The 15,803-nt window shown below is 37.5% G+C and overlaps 1 protein-coding gene across 4 annotated transcripts in view; it reads right to left on the reverse strand.

Moving 5' to 3' along the window:
- The window catches only part of LOC136032213 (rhodopsin, GQ-coupled-like), a 146,946-nt gene that overhangs the window by 31,876 nt on the left and 99,267 nt on the right, over nt 1–15,803 (reverse strand). For all 4 annotated transcript variants that reach the window (XM_065712423.1, XM_065712425.1, XM_065712422.1 and 1 more), the window contains one exon: nt 13,332–14,457. In XM_065712423.1, coding sequence (XP_065568495.1) covers nt 13,332–14,457 — 1,126 coding nt within the window. The remainder of the gene's footprint in view (nt 1–13,331; nt 14,458–15,803) is intronic.

Here is a 15,803-nt window from a genome sequence, read left to right on the forward strand (position 1 = left end):
TTAGGAAACTTCCAGAATAAATATAACGTCAACAAATTTCTACTGACTGTGGAGTTTGAACACCAAAAACAAAAGAAGGCCCAAAACAATATAGTGGAGATCTTTCTAAGGATCTTTCGCTTCTCATATCACCGTTTTTCTTATGATTCGGGAAGATACGGGAAAGATGGCCCAAACTCAGGGAAATTGCAGTAGAATTTTTTTTTTACACCAACATGCTTAGAAAAATCAGCTGAATTACAAAAAAGAAAATCTACCAAACTTCCCCTTGCGCAAGGGTCCCAAATTCACCTTTGAAGGGGAAATGAGGGGGGAATTGATTTTCTGGTTTATTTACCATGCCATATCAAGCTAGGAGTGGCACCTTAGAATATGATTCTCAAACAGTTTAATTTCGAATCATTATTCTAGAATTCTCCCCCCCCCCTTCAGTTTGCATTTTCCATGCCATTCTTTAGATGATCTTATCAGTGGGGCCATCTACCACAGTACCTGCTGCATGACTGGGTTCGAGACTATAAAAGTTTTTGCCGTTTTATTTAGTTCCAAAAAATGGACAAAAGAATAAAGCTAAAGAGTGTTCTAGTCGAGCTAGAAAAACTAGTCATTACCTTTGACCAGCCGCTTTACTGGAAGCCAAAGTGTATCGTCGATGCCAAGAGTGGGCACAAGTGCCTTAAGTAATGATATTGGTTGTTCTAGGTAGATTCCATACGCGCTTGAGTTTCCTAGGTGCCGTTGCCTTCCTTATGGCTGATTTGGAACTTTCGAAAATCATGAATCAAGCTTACGGGCGTAACACTGGGCGAAGTGTTACGCCCGAAGGCAAAGCTATCTCTCATGCTCTGCGAGGTCATGGTCTGTTGGAGGTATCCCTTTATGTGAACCTTTTATCATCAGAACTGAGTAGTAAAGTATTTGATGGTAATGATATGTTACAAGAAACAAGAAACCCTTAAAAAAGCAAAACAAGTGTACGAGTTGCTCTGTGAAAGAGGATAATATTTACGAAGTGCAGGCGTTTGATGTAGTAGAGCTTATCCATGAAACAGTTTATAGTGCAAGAGAACCATTATTCGAGTCCAGAACTGCCCGTCTTCGGTTTCAGTATCTGGACCTAGTTGGGACCTTTAGAAAAACCCTGAGAGGTGAATGAAGGAGCAATTTTGAGCTTTATGTACAGTATTTGTTAGAAATGCTTCCTTACTTTGCTGCTTTCAGCCATAGTTTTTACAACAAGTCTACTTGGCTTTTCGTGCATTTGACTTTTTTTTGAGAAAAGACAACCCCTCGCATTACAGAATGTTACAGAAATACCTGTTCATCCATTGAACAGGCAACTATTGGGCAACACTTTCTCCTGATTTAGTGATCAAACAAACTTTAATGAGAAGTATGAAAAGAAGTGCAGGTCTGGCGAGAAGTAGAAGCATGACTGAATTGTCGCAGACAATTTGGATATTTAGTATGCCTATTTTGGTTCACGTTAACGAACGTAAGCAGAACCTGACTGGCTTCGAAGAGCCGAGTCACGCAGAAGCGGTATCTTCAAGGATAGCAAGTGATCTGGAGGAGATAAAAAGATAGCTCGATACATTGACCCCTAGAATCCTTCAGGCAGGATCTACAGCTGTTGGGCTTGATTACTGGTGTCCACAATCATCGTCTGTAAACGCAAACAATGCCAAGTTTGCCAGAGAAAAAATTCTGAAGGACATGGAAGCGGAAGAAATTAAAAAACATGCTTTCATACGAATGAATAAAGCTGTGACTATGACTGATAAGCTATATGTGGTGATAGATAGCGAGAGAGAAATGGTTGAACCAGCTCTTATCTTTCAACGTCAAGCATCAGTGGTTTGCACCAGTGGTTCAGACTTGCACAAGGTTTCATCGTACGAGCTATTTACTTTTCCAACATCTCTCTTTAGTTTGTTTGAAGTGAAGAGGACAACGTACAAAGCCTCTCTAACAAATACACTGATGAAAATTTAGGGACTTGGTAGACCAGTGACACTGTCAACCTCCCGCAGAGTTTTGGACGGTGGCTGGCTAGTACACAAAATACCGTGAACTGCCAGATCCACATACTCTAAGGTAACAGAATCTTACGTAGACTATGTAAAAAGACATTTTGGTCAGGGAGTGGCAGTTTTGACTTACACTGATACACCAACGAAGAAAAATTGCACACAGATGAAGAAAAGCAAAGGTTTTTCGCATCCAACGATTGAAAGTTTCCCTAAGATAAGATTGTCAAAAGTGTGGAGAAGTTTTTGTGAAGTCCGAAAAATAATCAACGCTTCATCCATCTACTTACAGAGAGGCTGGCAAACTCAGGATATTAAGCTCTATAGGCTCCGGATGATGCCGATATCTTAGTTGTACAAACTGCAGTCAGTTGTACTGAAACTTTGACGACCACTTTGATTTAGAAAGATACCGACCTATTAATAGCTGTGATAATGTTGTGTTAATTTGTTTTCTGTAACTCCACAGTATCATTATCAATGTTCATTTGCGGGTTAAGAATTAGTGGAAGAAGAATTAGTTCGATTGCGGGTTAAGAATCAATGTTCATTTGCGGGTTAAAAATTAGTCTTTCTGTTGTACCATGCCAAGCTTGATCCATGTGGTATCTTTATGCAGACGGACACGCATGAAAATAAATTACGAGTGTAAGACATAAAAGAGATCAAGAGCAAACTAGGAACCAAAGCAGCAGAAAACCTGCTCGATTTTCACGTAATGTGAGGCTGCGATACAGAATCTAGACTTCACTTCGTAAGGAAGCAGCAGTGGTTTCCTTGTCATTTAAAGATGGTAATTTTAAGAATGCTTGCAAGATATTCGTGACACCAGAATCCAACCACCAGGAGATCACCGAAGCTGAAGAGAAAGCTTTGCTCCGGATATGCAAAGGAAAAATAAATGAGAAGACCATGAAGGCTGCACGGGTGTGGTTATTTACTATGCTGGTTGAAGTTCAAAAGTTTTCATCCAGGCAGAGTGGCTTCCGCCAACTAGCGGGGTTGCCACCTCTCTTTGTCAAGGAATATGTATGTTCCCATTATGGCTGATGATTCACCAGCACCAGAAAATCTGCTGAAGATGGTGCGATGCCAGTGCACCAGCGAGTGCGAGTTTCTCATATGCAGCTGCCGTGGAAACACTTTACCCTGCAGCTTCGCTTGCTGGGAGTTTAAAGGGGCGTTAAGTGCAGACGGTGCAGCAAGATAGGATGAGGACAATAACAAAGACGAGTAGGAATAAGAATTAGCTTTAGGTTGTTTTTTAAAATCAATTTTTTTTTTGATTAATTTCCATGAGTTCTAAAGGCTCCTTTTTATATATGATTGATCTAAAGTTATGGCCTCGATTGAAGAATTGGTTTTCATGCAATTATACTTGTCAGCCCCTTATATTACAGGGCCCTAAGAGGTGGAAATCAGGCAAATGGCAAAAAAAAATGCTTTTCGACCTCATATTCGGTAATACACTACTTTAATTAATATAAAATTATCCACTAGTTGCAGGAATCCATCATATAATACCCCACCCCTTTCATTCCTTGAAGGTGAAAACTGATACCCTGATACGAAAAACTTAATTTATTCGAATTCTTCATCCTTGATTTGATAGGAAGCGACTATTTAAACTTCAAAACATCTATAAACACAAATATCGATTTCCCCCTTATTTTACCCCTTCAAGGGCAAATTTTAGACACTTGTGTAATAGGGATTTTGGCCGATTTTCTTGTGTATTTCAGCTGATTTTTCTGAACATTTTGACGTAGAAAAAAATTCTGTTCCAATTTCCCCGAGGTTAAACCGTATTTTTACTCCACAAATATCCTCGACGGCACCAGTAGGCTGGATATCAGAGTAAATCTTCTTATATTTAACCATTTGTTCTCAATCAGAAATGAAAGAATCAAAAACTAACAAACAGTGTCAATTTGGAACTCATTTAAGTGAAGAATTGATTCCCAATTATTTGGAGTGTTTCTGATCGTGTATGAGCCTAAGCTTTTCTGTTTCAACATAACTTTTAGTGGTTGGAATGGATATATCGGGTAAAATCTTGACTAACACGCAACTGTTTGAGCTACTTCTTTCTAATAAAAAGAAGGTTAGAGTAAAGGTAAAAGTTAAGACATATAGTATACAATTAAGTGTCTGTAGAGCAACCATATTGTTGAAGAATAGGATTGTAGTAAAGAGCAGGAAAAGAAAAAATAAACAAAAAAATTAAGCTAGTAGGAGAGAGAGTGTGACTGCTAAATTTTAATACCAGCATCTTTTGGAGTAAATACATTGGTCTATGCTAGAAGCAGGTACAACCCTTCCTGTTACGTTGGAGAGGGGAGCATTGACTCAAGGAGACTCAATTAGGGTGCCCAGTCCTACTTCTCACAAATTTTGGCTCACATCCAGTATTCTCTTCTGACAGATACCGGAATGAGACAAAGTCAGGGTCCTATTCATTCTGTTCACAGGGATTCATAAAAAAAAAAAATAAAATGGTAGTGCTCGGAAGGCTGGTTTAGCAGCCACTATACGTGACGGAGTAATTCGGCAGTGCCGACAGAATATTGCTCTAATACCACAGTAGAGAGAAAATATTCTGAGACGCTATATTCTCTCTACTGTGTCTAGCACTGATCGAGTATCAAAGAGGCTCTCCTATCTTGTGTCAGTCTCTGAAATGGTTCTGACGAAGACTTGTAACGATTTCTATAGCAAATTATTGAGCAGGTGATGAGAAGGTGTTACCAAAATTAAGATCTTCGTGTAGAATCAGAATAAATTTTGCTTATTAGAGTAGGAAGGGAATTTATTAAGACGTTACTCATACGCTACAGAAGTCGTAAGCTGTCCTTGGTAAAAACTCTTGAAAAAACTTAATAAAAATATTAGAACTAAAGTTCGACTTTTGTGACTTATATACTGTTTTAAATTTTATTTCCTGTCAGTTGAACTGGTAGAATAATTAATCATAGAAAAATTTCATTATGTCCTGAATTTTTTATATTTTCTGTATACTTGCTACATAATTTCTATTTAAAGTTAAATTGCTGTATGTTTTTAAATATCTTTTATATTAATTTGCCAAGTGTGAAAAAAAAAATATAAAAATTTTGCTTTGTAAAACAGTCAAGGATACAACAAAGTCAAATAACTAGTTTTTTATTTAACAAGTATGAACTAGGTGAAACAAATTTACAAAATGAACAGTTGAGAAATTTTTTTATCTTTTTTCTTCTATGAAAATAAGCATAATGAAAAACTAATTAGTTAACGAACAACTTTTTGACAACAACGAACAACAAGATATAACTAGATAGTTCGAAAAAATCCTTAGAAAAACGGACTCTCTGTTACGTTCCAAGGATTCTACAGGTCCTGCCCTCATCGGCATTTGTGCTGTAGAGTTTCCACAGCAACGACCGGTATGGCTATGCAAGTGTACTACATGTGGGGAGTAGCTTGCACAATATTTGGCCCACGGTGCCACGGGTTGTGCCACCGATTTTACATTTGCAAAAGTTTACGGCTTGTTAACTTTTATTCAAACTCAGTTTGCAGCTGGAATTTTGCTTGCATTAACATTGATTTAGAGCCTCATTGGTTTTCAGGCTGCTTCACAAAAGTCTAGACCTAGTTCATTTTGTTGGTTTTGCAGTTCCTCAGGAATTCGCTAATTTTGCACTGAAAAAGGACTTGGCTCGTTATTGCATCGAATTAAGACTTTGATTGGCTTTTGCAGCAAGTCAGGAAATAGCTCGCATTCTATCGATTCAGTCGACAGCTTGAACATCTCGTTTCTGTAATGGGTTTGAACTTGATTTATTCTTTTGTGTAGTGACGACTATGTTGTGTTTACACTTTTGGACAAAGCTTTGATACCTTGGAGTTAGGATACTTTATTTTTTACTCCGAGCCTGGACTTTTGATTTTTTCGCAAGAAGCGCGAACACAGCTTGTTTTTGCCCCGATTCAGATGTTAGCTAGGTTCATAGAGAGTTAGGAATTCACTCTTGTTATGCTATGCCATTAAAATTCTGTAGCTTAGACTTGACTCACTTATGCCAAGAGTAAGTAAGAAGGTTTTTAAAGTGCAGAGTCATGGTTTGATTTGTTTTAAAACCGAATCTCGAGTTCCTCTGCTTTTAATAAACTCGGGACTTACCTCGTTTTTGCATTTATTTCAATCAAGTAGAGGGAAAATCGGGTTCAAGAAATATATGGGTAATATTCTTTAATAATATAATAATAATAATATTATATTCTTTAAAATTATTTGGTGCCATAAAATAATATGAAATTACGTCTTGTTTATCTAAAATACGTTAACGATTAGTGTGCCAATTTCTGTAGGTGACATGGGTAATTAATCAAATGCAGATACAACAATTTGACATTTAATTATCCTAATCAAACAATTTTCTGGAATAGTTTTCCCTGCCATTATCAGTTTCTTTTATAATGGGAACTGTTTCTCGATGTATAGTTGAATGTAAAAATGACAACAGAAAAATTGCGGCAAGCCGTGAGGAGAAATTTTTATTCTGAAATGTTTTCCAGTAATGAAATTCCAAGCATGCACTCAATTGAAAACTTGCTAGTGGAAGATGGCACCATTATTTTCAAAACAATCTTTAATAGACTCGACAGAAATATTACGACATTAATGTCTTTAATTTCCTTTTCACTAGAAATAGCCTCTCTTTTAACGATTAGTTTGACTGTTACAGGCCACGAGCAGCTTTAAAGCTACTTTCTATACACTGTATCGGGTTCATAAAAATCCGGCGATATTATACCTGGTCGATATCCACTAAGAGAGGAAAACAACGCACGCTCCTCCTCCATCCCCATCTATTCAAAGTCTTCTTTACACCCTTCCAAGAGGATCTCCCTAAATATTTCCTTACGATATCATCTCATCCCATTCAAGGATGACCTGCTTTTTGTTTGGCCCTAGATGGTTGGCTGACAAAGGTAGTCTTCAGCAATCTGTCATCCTTCATCCAAAGAACTTTTTTAGCCATCTCAACCTTTCTCTCGTTGTAGCCTTCGAAAGCGGGGTTGGACCACATTTTTTGTCCAACTTACTGTTTGAGATACGGTTAGCTAGCCAGGTGCCCAAAACAATCCACAGGCAATTTTTTCTGAAAAATGTCTAGCAGTTCCTCCTCTGTCTTTCGGAGCGTCCACGCTTCAGAGCCATACATGACCGCTTTCATCACTGTAGCTTCTGATATTCTAATCTTCGCTCGAACACTTATCTTTTTAGTCTTCAGAACTTTTTCCTACTGCGAGAAAACACCCTAGGACTTGGCGAATCTACTTTCAACATCTTCACGGCACCCACCGTAACATCTTCACTGCCTTATGCGACCAATTAGATACTCAAAACTTAAACTCAATACTACTAAAACTAAAACTTATGCTCAAAACTACTTAAATAATACGGTATGTCATACTATAACAGTCAGATAATCAAACTGCTCATGGTAATGAACGACAAGAGTAGGATAGGATCCATTATAATGGTTCCTGCAGCAAATCCTATGTAGAGCCTGAAAATTCTTTTTGCTTGGTCATTTCAAATCTCATTTCCCTATCCAGAGCCTCCACCTACTTTTTTTTATATCTTCCTCATCGTATTTCCGGGGTCTTTAGCTTTCTCCGTATAGTGTAGCCTATTCTATCGCATTTCTTCGCTAAGTGCCTTTTTTCATGTATCAAACAGTTCGTGGTAACGAACTGTAGTAAGGAGCGACCTGACTCAATAGTAAACGAAACACTAAAAAACGGAATTTTGATGCTAAAATATACATCAAAAGAATCAGATTTCCATGCTGATTTTAAATACATAAGTTTCATCAAATTTAGTATTTGTCATCAAAAGTTACGAGCCTGAAAAAATTTGCCTTATTTTAGAAAATAGGGGAAAACACTCCTTAAAAGTCACAGAATCTTAACGAAAATCACAAATCACACCATCGCATTCGGCGTATCAGAGAACCCTATAGCCTAATTAAAAAGTTTGACTCTTTGCCACAATTCTGCTTATTAAAACAATTAAAAGCTTTAGCGTAAAGAGCGAGGGATTGCGGAGGGGACAACCCATTTCATATACGGAGTAATTTCTGTTCGTTTTTTTATGTAATCTAAAAACTAGTAAAAAACTAGTTTTTTTTATGTAATCTAAGACAAGACGCTAATATTTTCTTCTTTCAGAGGCGGAATATTTACGTTTCGACCCTCTCTAGAAGGGGCCATAATCCTTGAAATCTATTAGGGCAACTTTTATCTTTAATGACCTTTCTTCAAAGATTGTTTTTGTCGCGCACGGTACATATGTGGTCCAGAGAGACATGATTCTAACCTAGTTTCAGACCCAAATCTCTCCCCACTAGACAGTTAATTTCTATATTCTCTCGTGTTTTATTGAATGTAGTTTTCTTAACGAGATGTCATAATTAATCAAATTAAAGAGTCCCCATGCGTAGATCGCAAAGAATAAATCTGAGCGAGTTTTTTGGATTTATTATCTTTTCTGAATTAACAAAAATCAGACTTTGCCACTAGGTTTTAAAGTGCTAACCCTTTCTATAGTTGAGAATTTGACCATAATTTTATTATTTTTAATGTAAGGCTGGGCTTCATTACAATCTGGCAGAAACCCCACCGTTTCATACTCATTTTCAGCCTTTATTATTCATTATATTTTTTCAAGAGCTTTATATTTATCGAGGGATATACAGAGGTCTCTCCTGTTGCAAATCCTGTTCAGAACATTGTGCGATTCCTTTTTGGTAGGTCCTTCCTCTGACAGATCCTGTTTAGAACGTTGTGCAATTCCTTTTTTGATAGGTAATTCACATCGGAAATCCCTATGGAGATCCTTGTAAAATTCCTATGGAGAACCAAAACCATAGTTTTTCAACTTTGCTTACAACTAACTATATATGCCGACTCCCGCCCCCCATTAGTTCGACTTTCTTTAAATTATACCATTTTTTTACTTTATATTTTGTAAAAAATGTAATAGATGAATGAAAGAAAAGTAAGGTTTGTGCTCCTCACCCCCCAAAAGTGGCCGATTTTGAGGGGGGCACAGGTGTACAAGAACCTCCAGAGCTTTCAGTAGCAGAATTTCAAAAGCTGCCAGCGCTTTTGCAACCCAACTTATGTTTTGACAGCTTTGCTTTGAGCATAATGTATTTTTATACCTAAAATTTGTAGAAAAGCAACAAATATAACTTAATATAGCTTGCAGTTAGAAATATCACTAGTTTTCTGAATCACAATTAATAATGTAATCTAAAACAGAGACACGCCATATACTAGCCACAAATATCATGGTCCATAATTTTATATGTGCCATTTTATCAAAAATGCTGTATCATATTTGCTCTAATACTGTTAGTGGAGTATAGCATTCAAAGTCTGAAGTATAGTATATATATAGTGTGTATATATACAACGGGCTAGGGCTCAAGGACAATTTAAAAAATCATTTTTGGTAACAGGTGAAAATTATACGAACGTCGCTGAAATGTATTTGGACAGAGGTCCTCACTTTCTGTAAAAAACTGCAGAGTTTATAGCCTTGTCATTTTCTTGTATTGTAAGCTGACGGCATAAATAAAAACAAAAACTAAAAAGGAATGAAACCAACCGTGATTGCAGTTAGGTACTTCCGTTGAAAAGAATAGAGACAGTCCGTTAGACTCACATTTTTATCTTTGAGGGAATTCTATTTGCGGCTAAGTGGATAGAAATAAATAAATTCTTCATAAAAAGGCTATAAAAGACTAGTTACGAGAAAATTACAGGAATTTCGCCAACAAAATACAAATTAAAAGATTCCTAACGGGGAGTCGATATTTCTCTTAATAATTCACGGTTCTATCTAACAATCTAAGGAAATGTTTTGGTGGTGCGTCTAAAAACCTTCAAAAATCTTACGCACTATTAGAGTTTTGTATGTTTTAAATTTAGAGCTGGTGTCTGATTCTGTTCCCGCTATAAGGAATTTCCAAATAATCGTCAGATGCCTTTATGTCTACACCTGTTTGTAGTTCTCGTCATTAGCTACATTAAAAAAAACAAGAGCTAAGAGCTCATATGGCACTTGTGACGAGGCAAGAAGAGTTAAGAGCCAAGAGCTCATATAGTATGAGCTCTAACAAAACTCTAAGAATAAATAGATTGATTTAAAAGGAAAATCAGAGGCTTAATGCCGGTCAGCATTTAAAATGAGAGCTTTGAGTCACGATGTCCTTCTAAATATCAAATTTCATTAAGATCCGATCACCCACTCGTAAGTTATAAATACCTCATTTTTTTAATTTTTCCTTTCCCTTTAGCCCCCCAGATGGTCGAATCTGGGAAAACGACTTTATCAAGTCAATTTGTGCAGCTCCCTGACACGCCTACCAATTTTCATCGTCCTAGCACGTCCAGAAGCACCAAACTCGCCAAATAAATGAACCCCTCCTCCAACCCCCCAAAGAGAGCGAATCCAGTACGGCTACGTCAATCACGTATCAAGGACATTTGCTTATTCCATCCACCAGGCTTCATCCCGATTCCTCCACTCCAAGTGTTTTCCAAGATTTCCCCCTCCAACTCCCCCCATGTCAAAAGATCTGGTCAGGATTTGAAATAAGAGCTCTGAGACATGGATTCCTTCTAAATATCAAATTTCATTAAGATCCGATCACCCACTCGTAAGTTATAAATACCTCATTTTTTCTAATTTTTCCTTTCTCTTTAGCCCCACCAGATGGTCGAATCTGGGAAAACGACGTTATCAAGTCAATTTGTGCAGCTCCCTGACACGCCTACCAATTTTCATCGTCCTAGCACGTCTAGAAGCACCAAACTCGCCAAATAACTGAACCCCTCCTCCAACCCCCCAAAGAGAGCGAATCCAGTACGGCTACGTCAATCACGTATCAAGGACATTTGCTTATTCCATCCACCAGGCTTCATCCCCATTCCTCCACTCCAAGTGTTTTCCAAGATTTCCCCCTCCAACTCCCCCCATGTCAAAAGATCTGGTCAGGATTTGAAATAAGAGCTCTGAGACATGGATTCCTTCTAAATAACAAATTTCATTAAGATCCGATCACCTATTCGTAAGATGAAAATACCCCAGTTTTCACGTTTTCCAAGAATTCTGGGTTCCCCTTCCAACTCCCCCCAATGTCACAGGATCTGGTCGGAATTTAAAATTAGAGCTTTAAAGCACAAGATCCTTCTAAATATCAAATTTCATTAAGATCTGGCCACCCTTTCGTAAGTTACAAATACCTGATTTTTCCAAATTACCCCCCCCCCCAACTCCACCAAAGAGAACAGATCCGGTTCAGTTATGTCAGTCACATATCTTAGACTGGTTTTTATTCTTCCCATCCAGTTTCATCATGATCTCTCCGCTTTGATCTCCATAATCTCCTCGTAACTCGGATCATCATGATCTGAGTTACGAGGTCCTTCTAAATATGAAGTTTCATCAAGATCCGATCACTCCTTCGTAAATTAAAAATACGTCATTTTTTCTAATTTTTCAGAACTAACCCCCCCCCCCCTCCCCAATAGAGCGGATCCGCTCCAATCATGTCAATCACGTACCTAAGACTTCTGCTTATTTTCCCACCAAGTTTCATCCCGATCCCTCCACTCTAAGCGTTTTCCATGATTGTAGGTCCCCCCCAAACTCCCCTCAATGTCACCAGATCCAGTCGGGATTTAAAATAAGAGCTTTCAGACACGATATCCTTCTAAAGATCAAATTTCATTGACATCCGATCACCCGTTCGTAAGTTAAAAATACCTCATTTTTTCTAATTTTTTCAGAATTAACCCCCCCCCCCCAACAAACCTAAAGAGAGCGGATCCGTTCCAGTTATGTCAATCATGTATCTAGGACTTGTGCTTATTTTTCCCACCAAGTTTCATCCAGACCCCTCCACTCCAAGTGTTTTCCAAGATTTTAGGTTTCCCCCTCCCACCTCCCCCCAATGTCCCCAGATCCGGTAGCGATTCATAATGACAGCTCTGAAACACGATATCCTACCAAACATCAAATTTCATTAAGATCTGATCAACCGTTCAGAAACGGTTACCGTTCGTAAATTAAAAATATTTAATTTTTTCTATTGTTTTCGAATTAACGGGCCCCCACTCCAACACCCCCCCCCAACCCACATGGTCAAATCGGGAAAATGACTATTTCAAATGTAATCTGGTCTGGTCCCTGATACGCCTGCCAAATTTCATGGTCTTAGCTTACCTGGAAGTGCCTAAAGTAGCAAAACCGGGACCGACAGACAGACAGACCGACAGACCAACAGAATTTGCGACTGCTATATGTCACTTGGTAAATACAAAGTGCCATAAAAAAGGATTGGTGCTAGCCAAGCATAAGATACGCCTCTCATATTATTTTAGACTTAATGAAACAACCCTAAAGTGGCTTTAGCTTTTTATGCCTAATTTTCAATATCTCTTTGGAAAAGCACGAGCTCCTGACTCCTTGATCCTGTAATGAGAAGTTTTATTTGGGTTTTGCTGCTGCAGAGACCCTAAGAAATGTTACTGCTATTTGTCTTTCTTCTTAATAAAAAATTCTTTTTTTCAAAGTCTATTTTTCTTTTCTCTGTTCGTGAGAGCCCAGTTGTTTGTACTAATTGCAGAGGTTTTTTGGATGGCAAAATTAATTCTTAGCGTATCCAGCAGGTTTATGGGGCTTGAATCCCCGACTCGGAGTTTTCCTCTGACTCATTAAAATGTAACAAAATGGTATATAAGCAAATTTTTGATTCGTTTCATAAGGTTTTTTTTGGTACTTACGTATTATACGAGAAACACACTCGAGAACTTGTATTTGCGAACATGAGAAATTACCCATTTTTCACGTTGTCAGTACCAGACAATTAGCTTCGGCTCGCTGGAAAAATACTTGTAGCTACATTTTAATTTAATATTTAGTTGGTATTTTGGTTAGTTTAGGTTAGGTAGATATTATATTTAATATAATACGCTCTGCCCCCCCCCCATTCCATAATTCTTTATTGTAATTTTCACAGCCGAAGCTAATTGTGTGGTATTAACACCGTGAAAAACGGGTAATGTCTCATGTTCACGATACAGGTTCTCGAGTGTGTTTCTCTTTTGATACATATATACCATTTTTTGTTTTAAATCCCTCGTAAAAAAAAAAAAATCCCGGCTACGGTTCTGACTCTTAGTTTTTTCAATCTTAGCGTAAGAATACTTGCATAGCCTTAACAAACAGTAGCCTACCTTTTTTTTCCACATTGCACTGACTACCCTTCAGCTCTCCTTCGTCAGCTACAGGAGACAAAACAGATTCTCTTTTTTTTGAAAGTCTCCTTTGTACCGGAACTGGAAGAAGGCTTTTATCCCTCCATAGTTCTTGTTTCCTTCTCCTCTCATTAGTGTAAAGTATTTGAGCAATTTCACGAGGACTTGAAACCCTGACAACTTCCAGAGATGTTTCACTACGAAAGAACAATTTTTGAATAACACTTCTCTTTTTAATTCTATACTCGGTGAAAGCCATCTTGGTGGCTCCCTTGATTACACGGTCATCACATCGCATAAAGTCAGGCTCCGAGTGGTTTCTGCTCTGATTTGATTCTTTTTCTCGATGGTTTTCCGTTTCGCAATGCAGACTGTTTGAATGTCGAGTACAGCGACGATCGAAACTAGTATTATGCTCACAGTCATGGTAGTACGTACCACAGTAATATACTGAATCACTAACAAAAGAGGGCCTTAACGCTGGTGGGGAAAGTTGACCATTTGTGAGTTTTTTACGTTGCTGGATAATCGGAGTAATAAATCTTGGGGTTGCTGCATGGTATACACTTCCAGAGCTTAAAGAGCACATATACTGGGTAAAAGAACTTCTAAATCGAGGGTGGGATATACCATACACAATCGGGTTAATTACAACCAATAATTTGGCACAATTAGCAGGTATCGACGTAGCTATAGGGCTTAACGAAAATGAGCCAAATTGACCTATTGCACTAACTATAGCATAGGGGGTCCAAGCAATAAGAAACAGAAGTATGAGGAAAACTATAACTTGTGCTGTTTTTATGTCACTTCTTCTTCGGGTTTTTCTGATAGAGCCTCTTTGTGATGGGACTGTCATAGAAGCTATTTCATTTCCACTATTCACCACAGTGGCAAACATTATTCCATAGGATACTGTAATAACAATAAGTGGAATAATGAATCCAAAAGTCAAAAGGAAGAAATAATAACTTCTATTATTCCACGTCCTTGAAGTGTAATCCCACGAACAAGAAGTTCCAATGCCCTCGTCATGGTAAGAACTCCATCCAAAAAATGGAGGAATGACAAGGATGAAGACGTAGGCCCATAGGAAGATACACACCTAAAAAATAATAAACTTGAAAGATCCTCTGAATTTATTTACAATAAAATAAGTTCTTTTAATTAGCCCTACACAGATAATAAATATGATTATGCATTTACATAAGTAGAGCCAGATATTCCGTGCTGAGAAGGGATTTAAACGAAACATTTTTACCGGTAATCATTTATTCCCTTTTATATATCCTTCACTTTCTTCTCTTCAAGTTTGTAAAGCAAAAATAAGAAAACAATAATAAATCTCACAGTACTTCTTAAAATACGAGAGTCCCCCTTGGGGTGTGGCACTTCATCCCTTAAGCTCTCCTAATTTATTTAGCGACTATGAAAAAAGGAAGGATTTCAGAGTTTCAAGTCATTGGTTAACTATACAGCCTTACAAGTCTGAAAATTACCCGAAGCTTTAAAACTAAAAGAAAAACGCCACGAAAAGGGATTTCAGGCTAGGGAAATTATTTTGTCAAGATAATACCCTAGATCAGTGATTCGTGACCGATTTCAGGTTTACCTAGGCATTTCTAAAATCCTGATGTCCCCTCGTAATGTTTAAATTTTTTTATTAAATATTTTACATGTATTCAACCAAGGAAAGCTTGAAAGGTCATTAACTTGGTATTTTTTTTTTCTGGTCGTGCTTTAGGCATATTTTGTGCTAATGAAAAATATTCACTGTATAAAACATTCTTGTATACAATTTATGACGCTACTGAAATACTATCACGTATATTTTATTATCTTTAAATGTATATGAGTGTGACGTCTTTTACATGAACACATATTTTTCAAAATTAAGGCTCTAAAGCGTTGTTAGCCAAAGGGCACACCTTCAAACCTTTACCCACCAAACTATTGCTATGCCTCATTGGTGGGGTTTGGACCCTAGATAAGGAATCACAACCCTAGATCTATAAGAGGTTTGAATTTTCCTGTAAGTAAAGAGTGGATTATACTTCAAAGGAGTTAGTTCTTAGGCCTAAACACATTGATATAATACTTTTTCCCGCCAGAGTTAAATAATCACTATAAGATGCTACCCAAATCTAATAATGAAGTTTATAGAAAGGAGTTGAAGGATCACATTTTGGTCTAAGAATCGGATTACCATAAATAAATTCTTTTGATCCGAATTGTGTTAAGTCCGAATAAGAAATAGTGGATCTGAAGAGTGGAACTAAACTAGTTTTAACGTGGGTATTTTTGGAAAAAAAATCCATTGATCATACTTTAGAAAAAATAGGTGAATGAATGACAAACCTACCAAAAGTGCATTATAGCTTCTCTCCAGCTATGCTTTCTGTTAGATTTTCAACATTCAGAAGCTCTGCAGATACCGCATTGCATCCAACT

The sequence above is a fragment of the Artemia franciscana genome, chromosome 10 (assembly GCF_032884065.1).
Source record: "Artemia franciscana chromosome 10, ASM3288406v1, whole genome shotgun sequence".
Lineage (NCBI taxonomy): Eukaryota > Metazoa > Arthropoda > Branchiopoda > Anostraca > Artemiidae > Artemia > Artemia franciscana.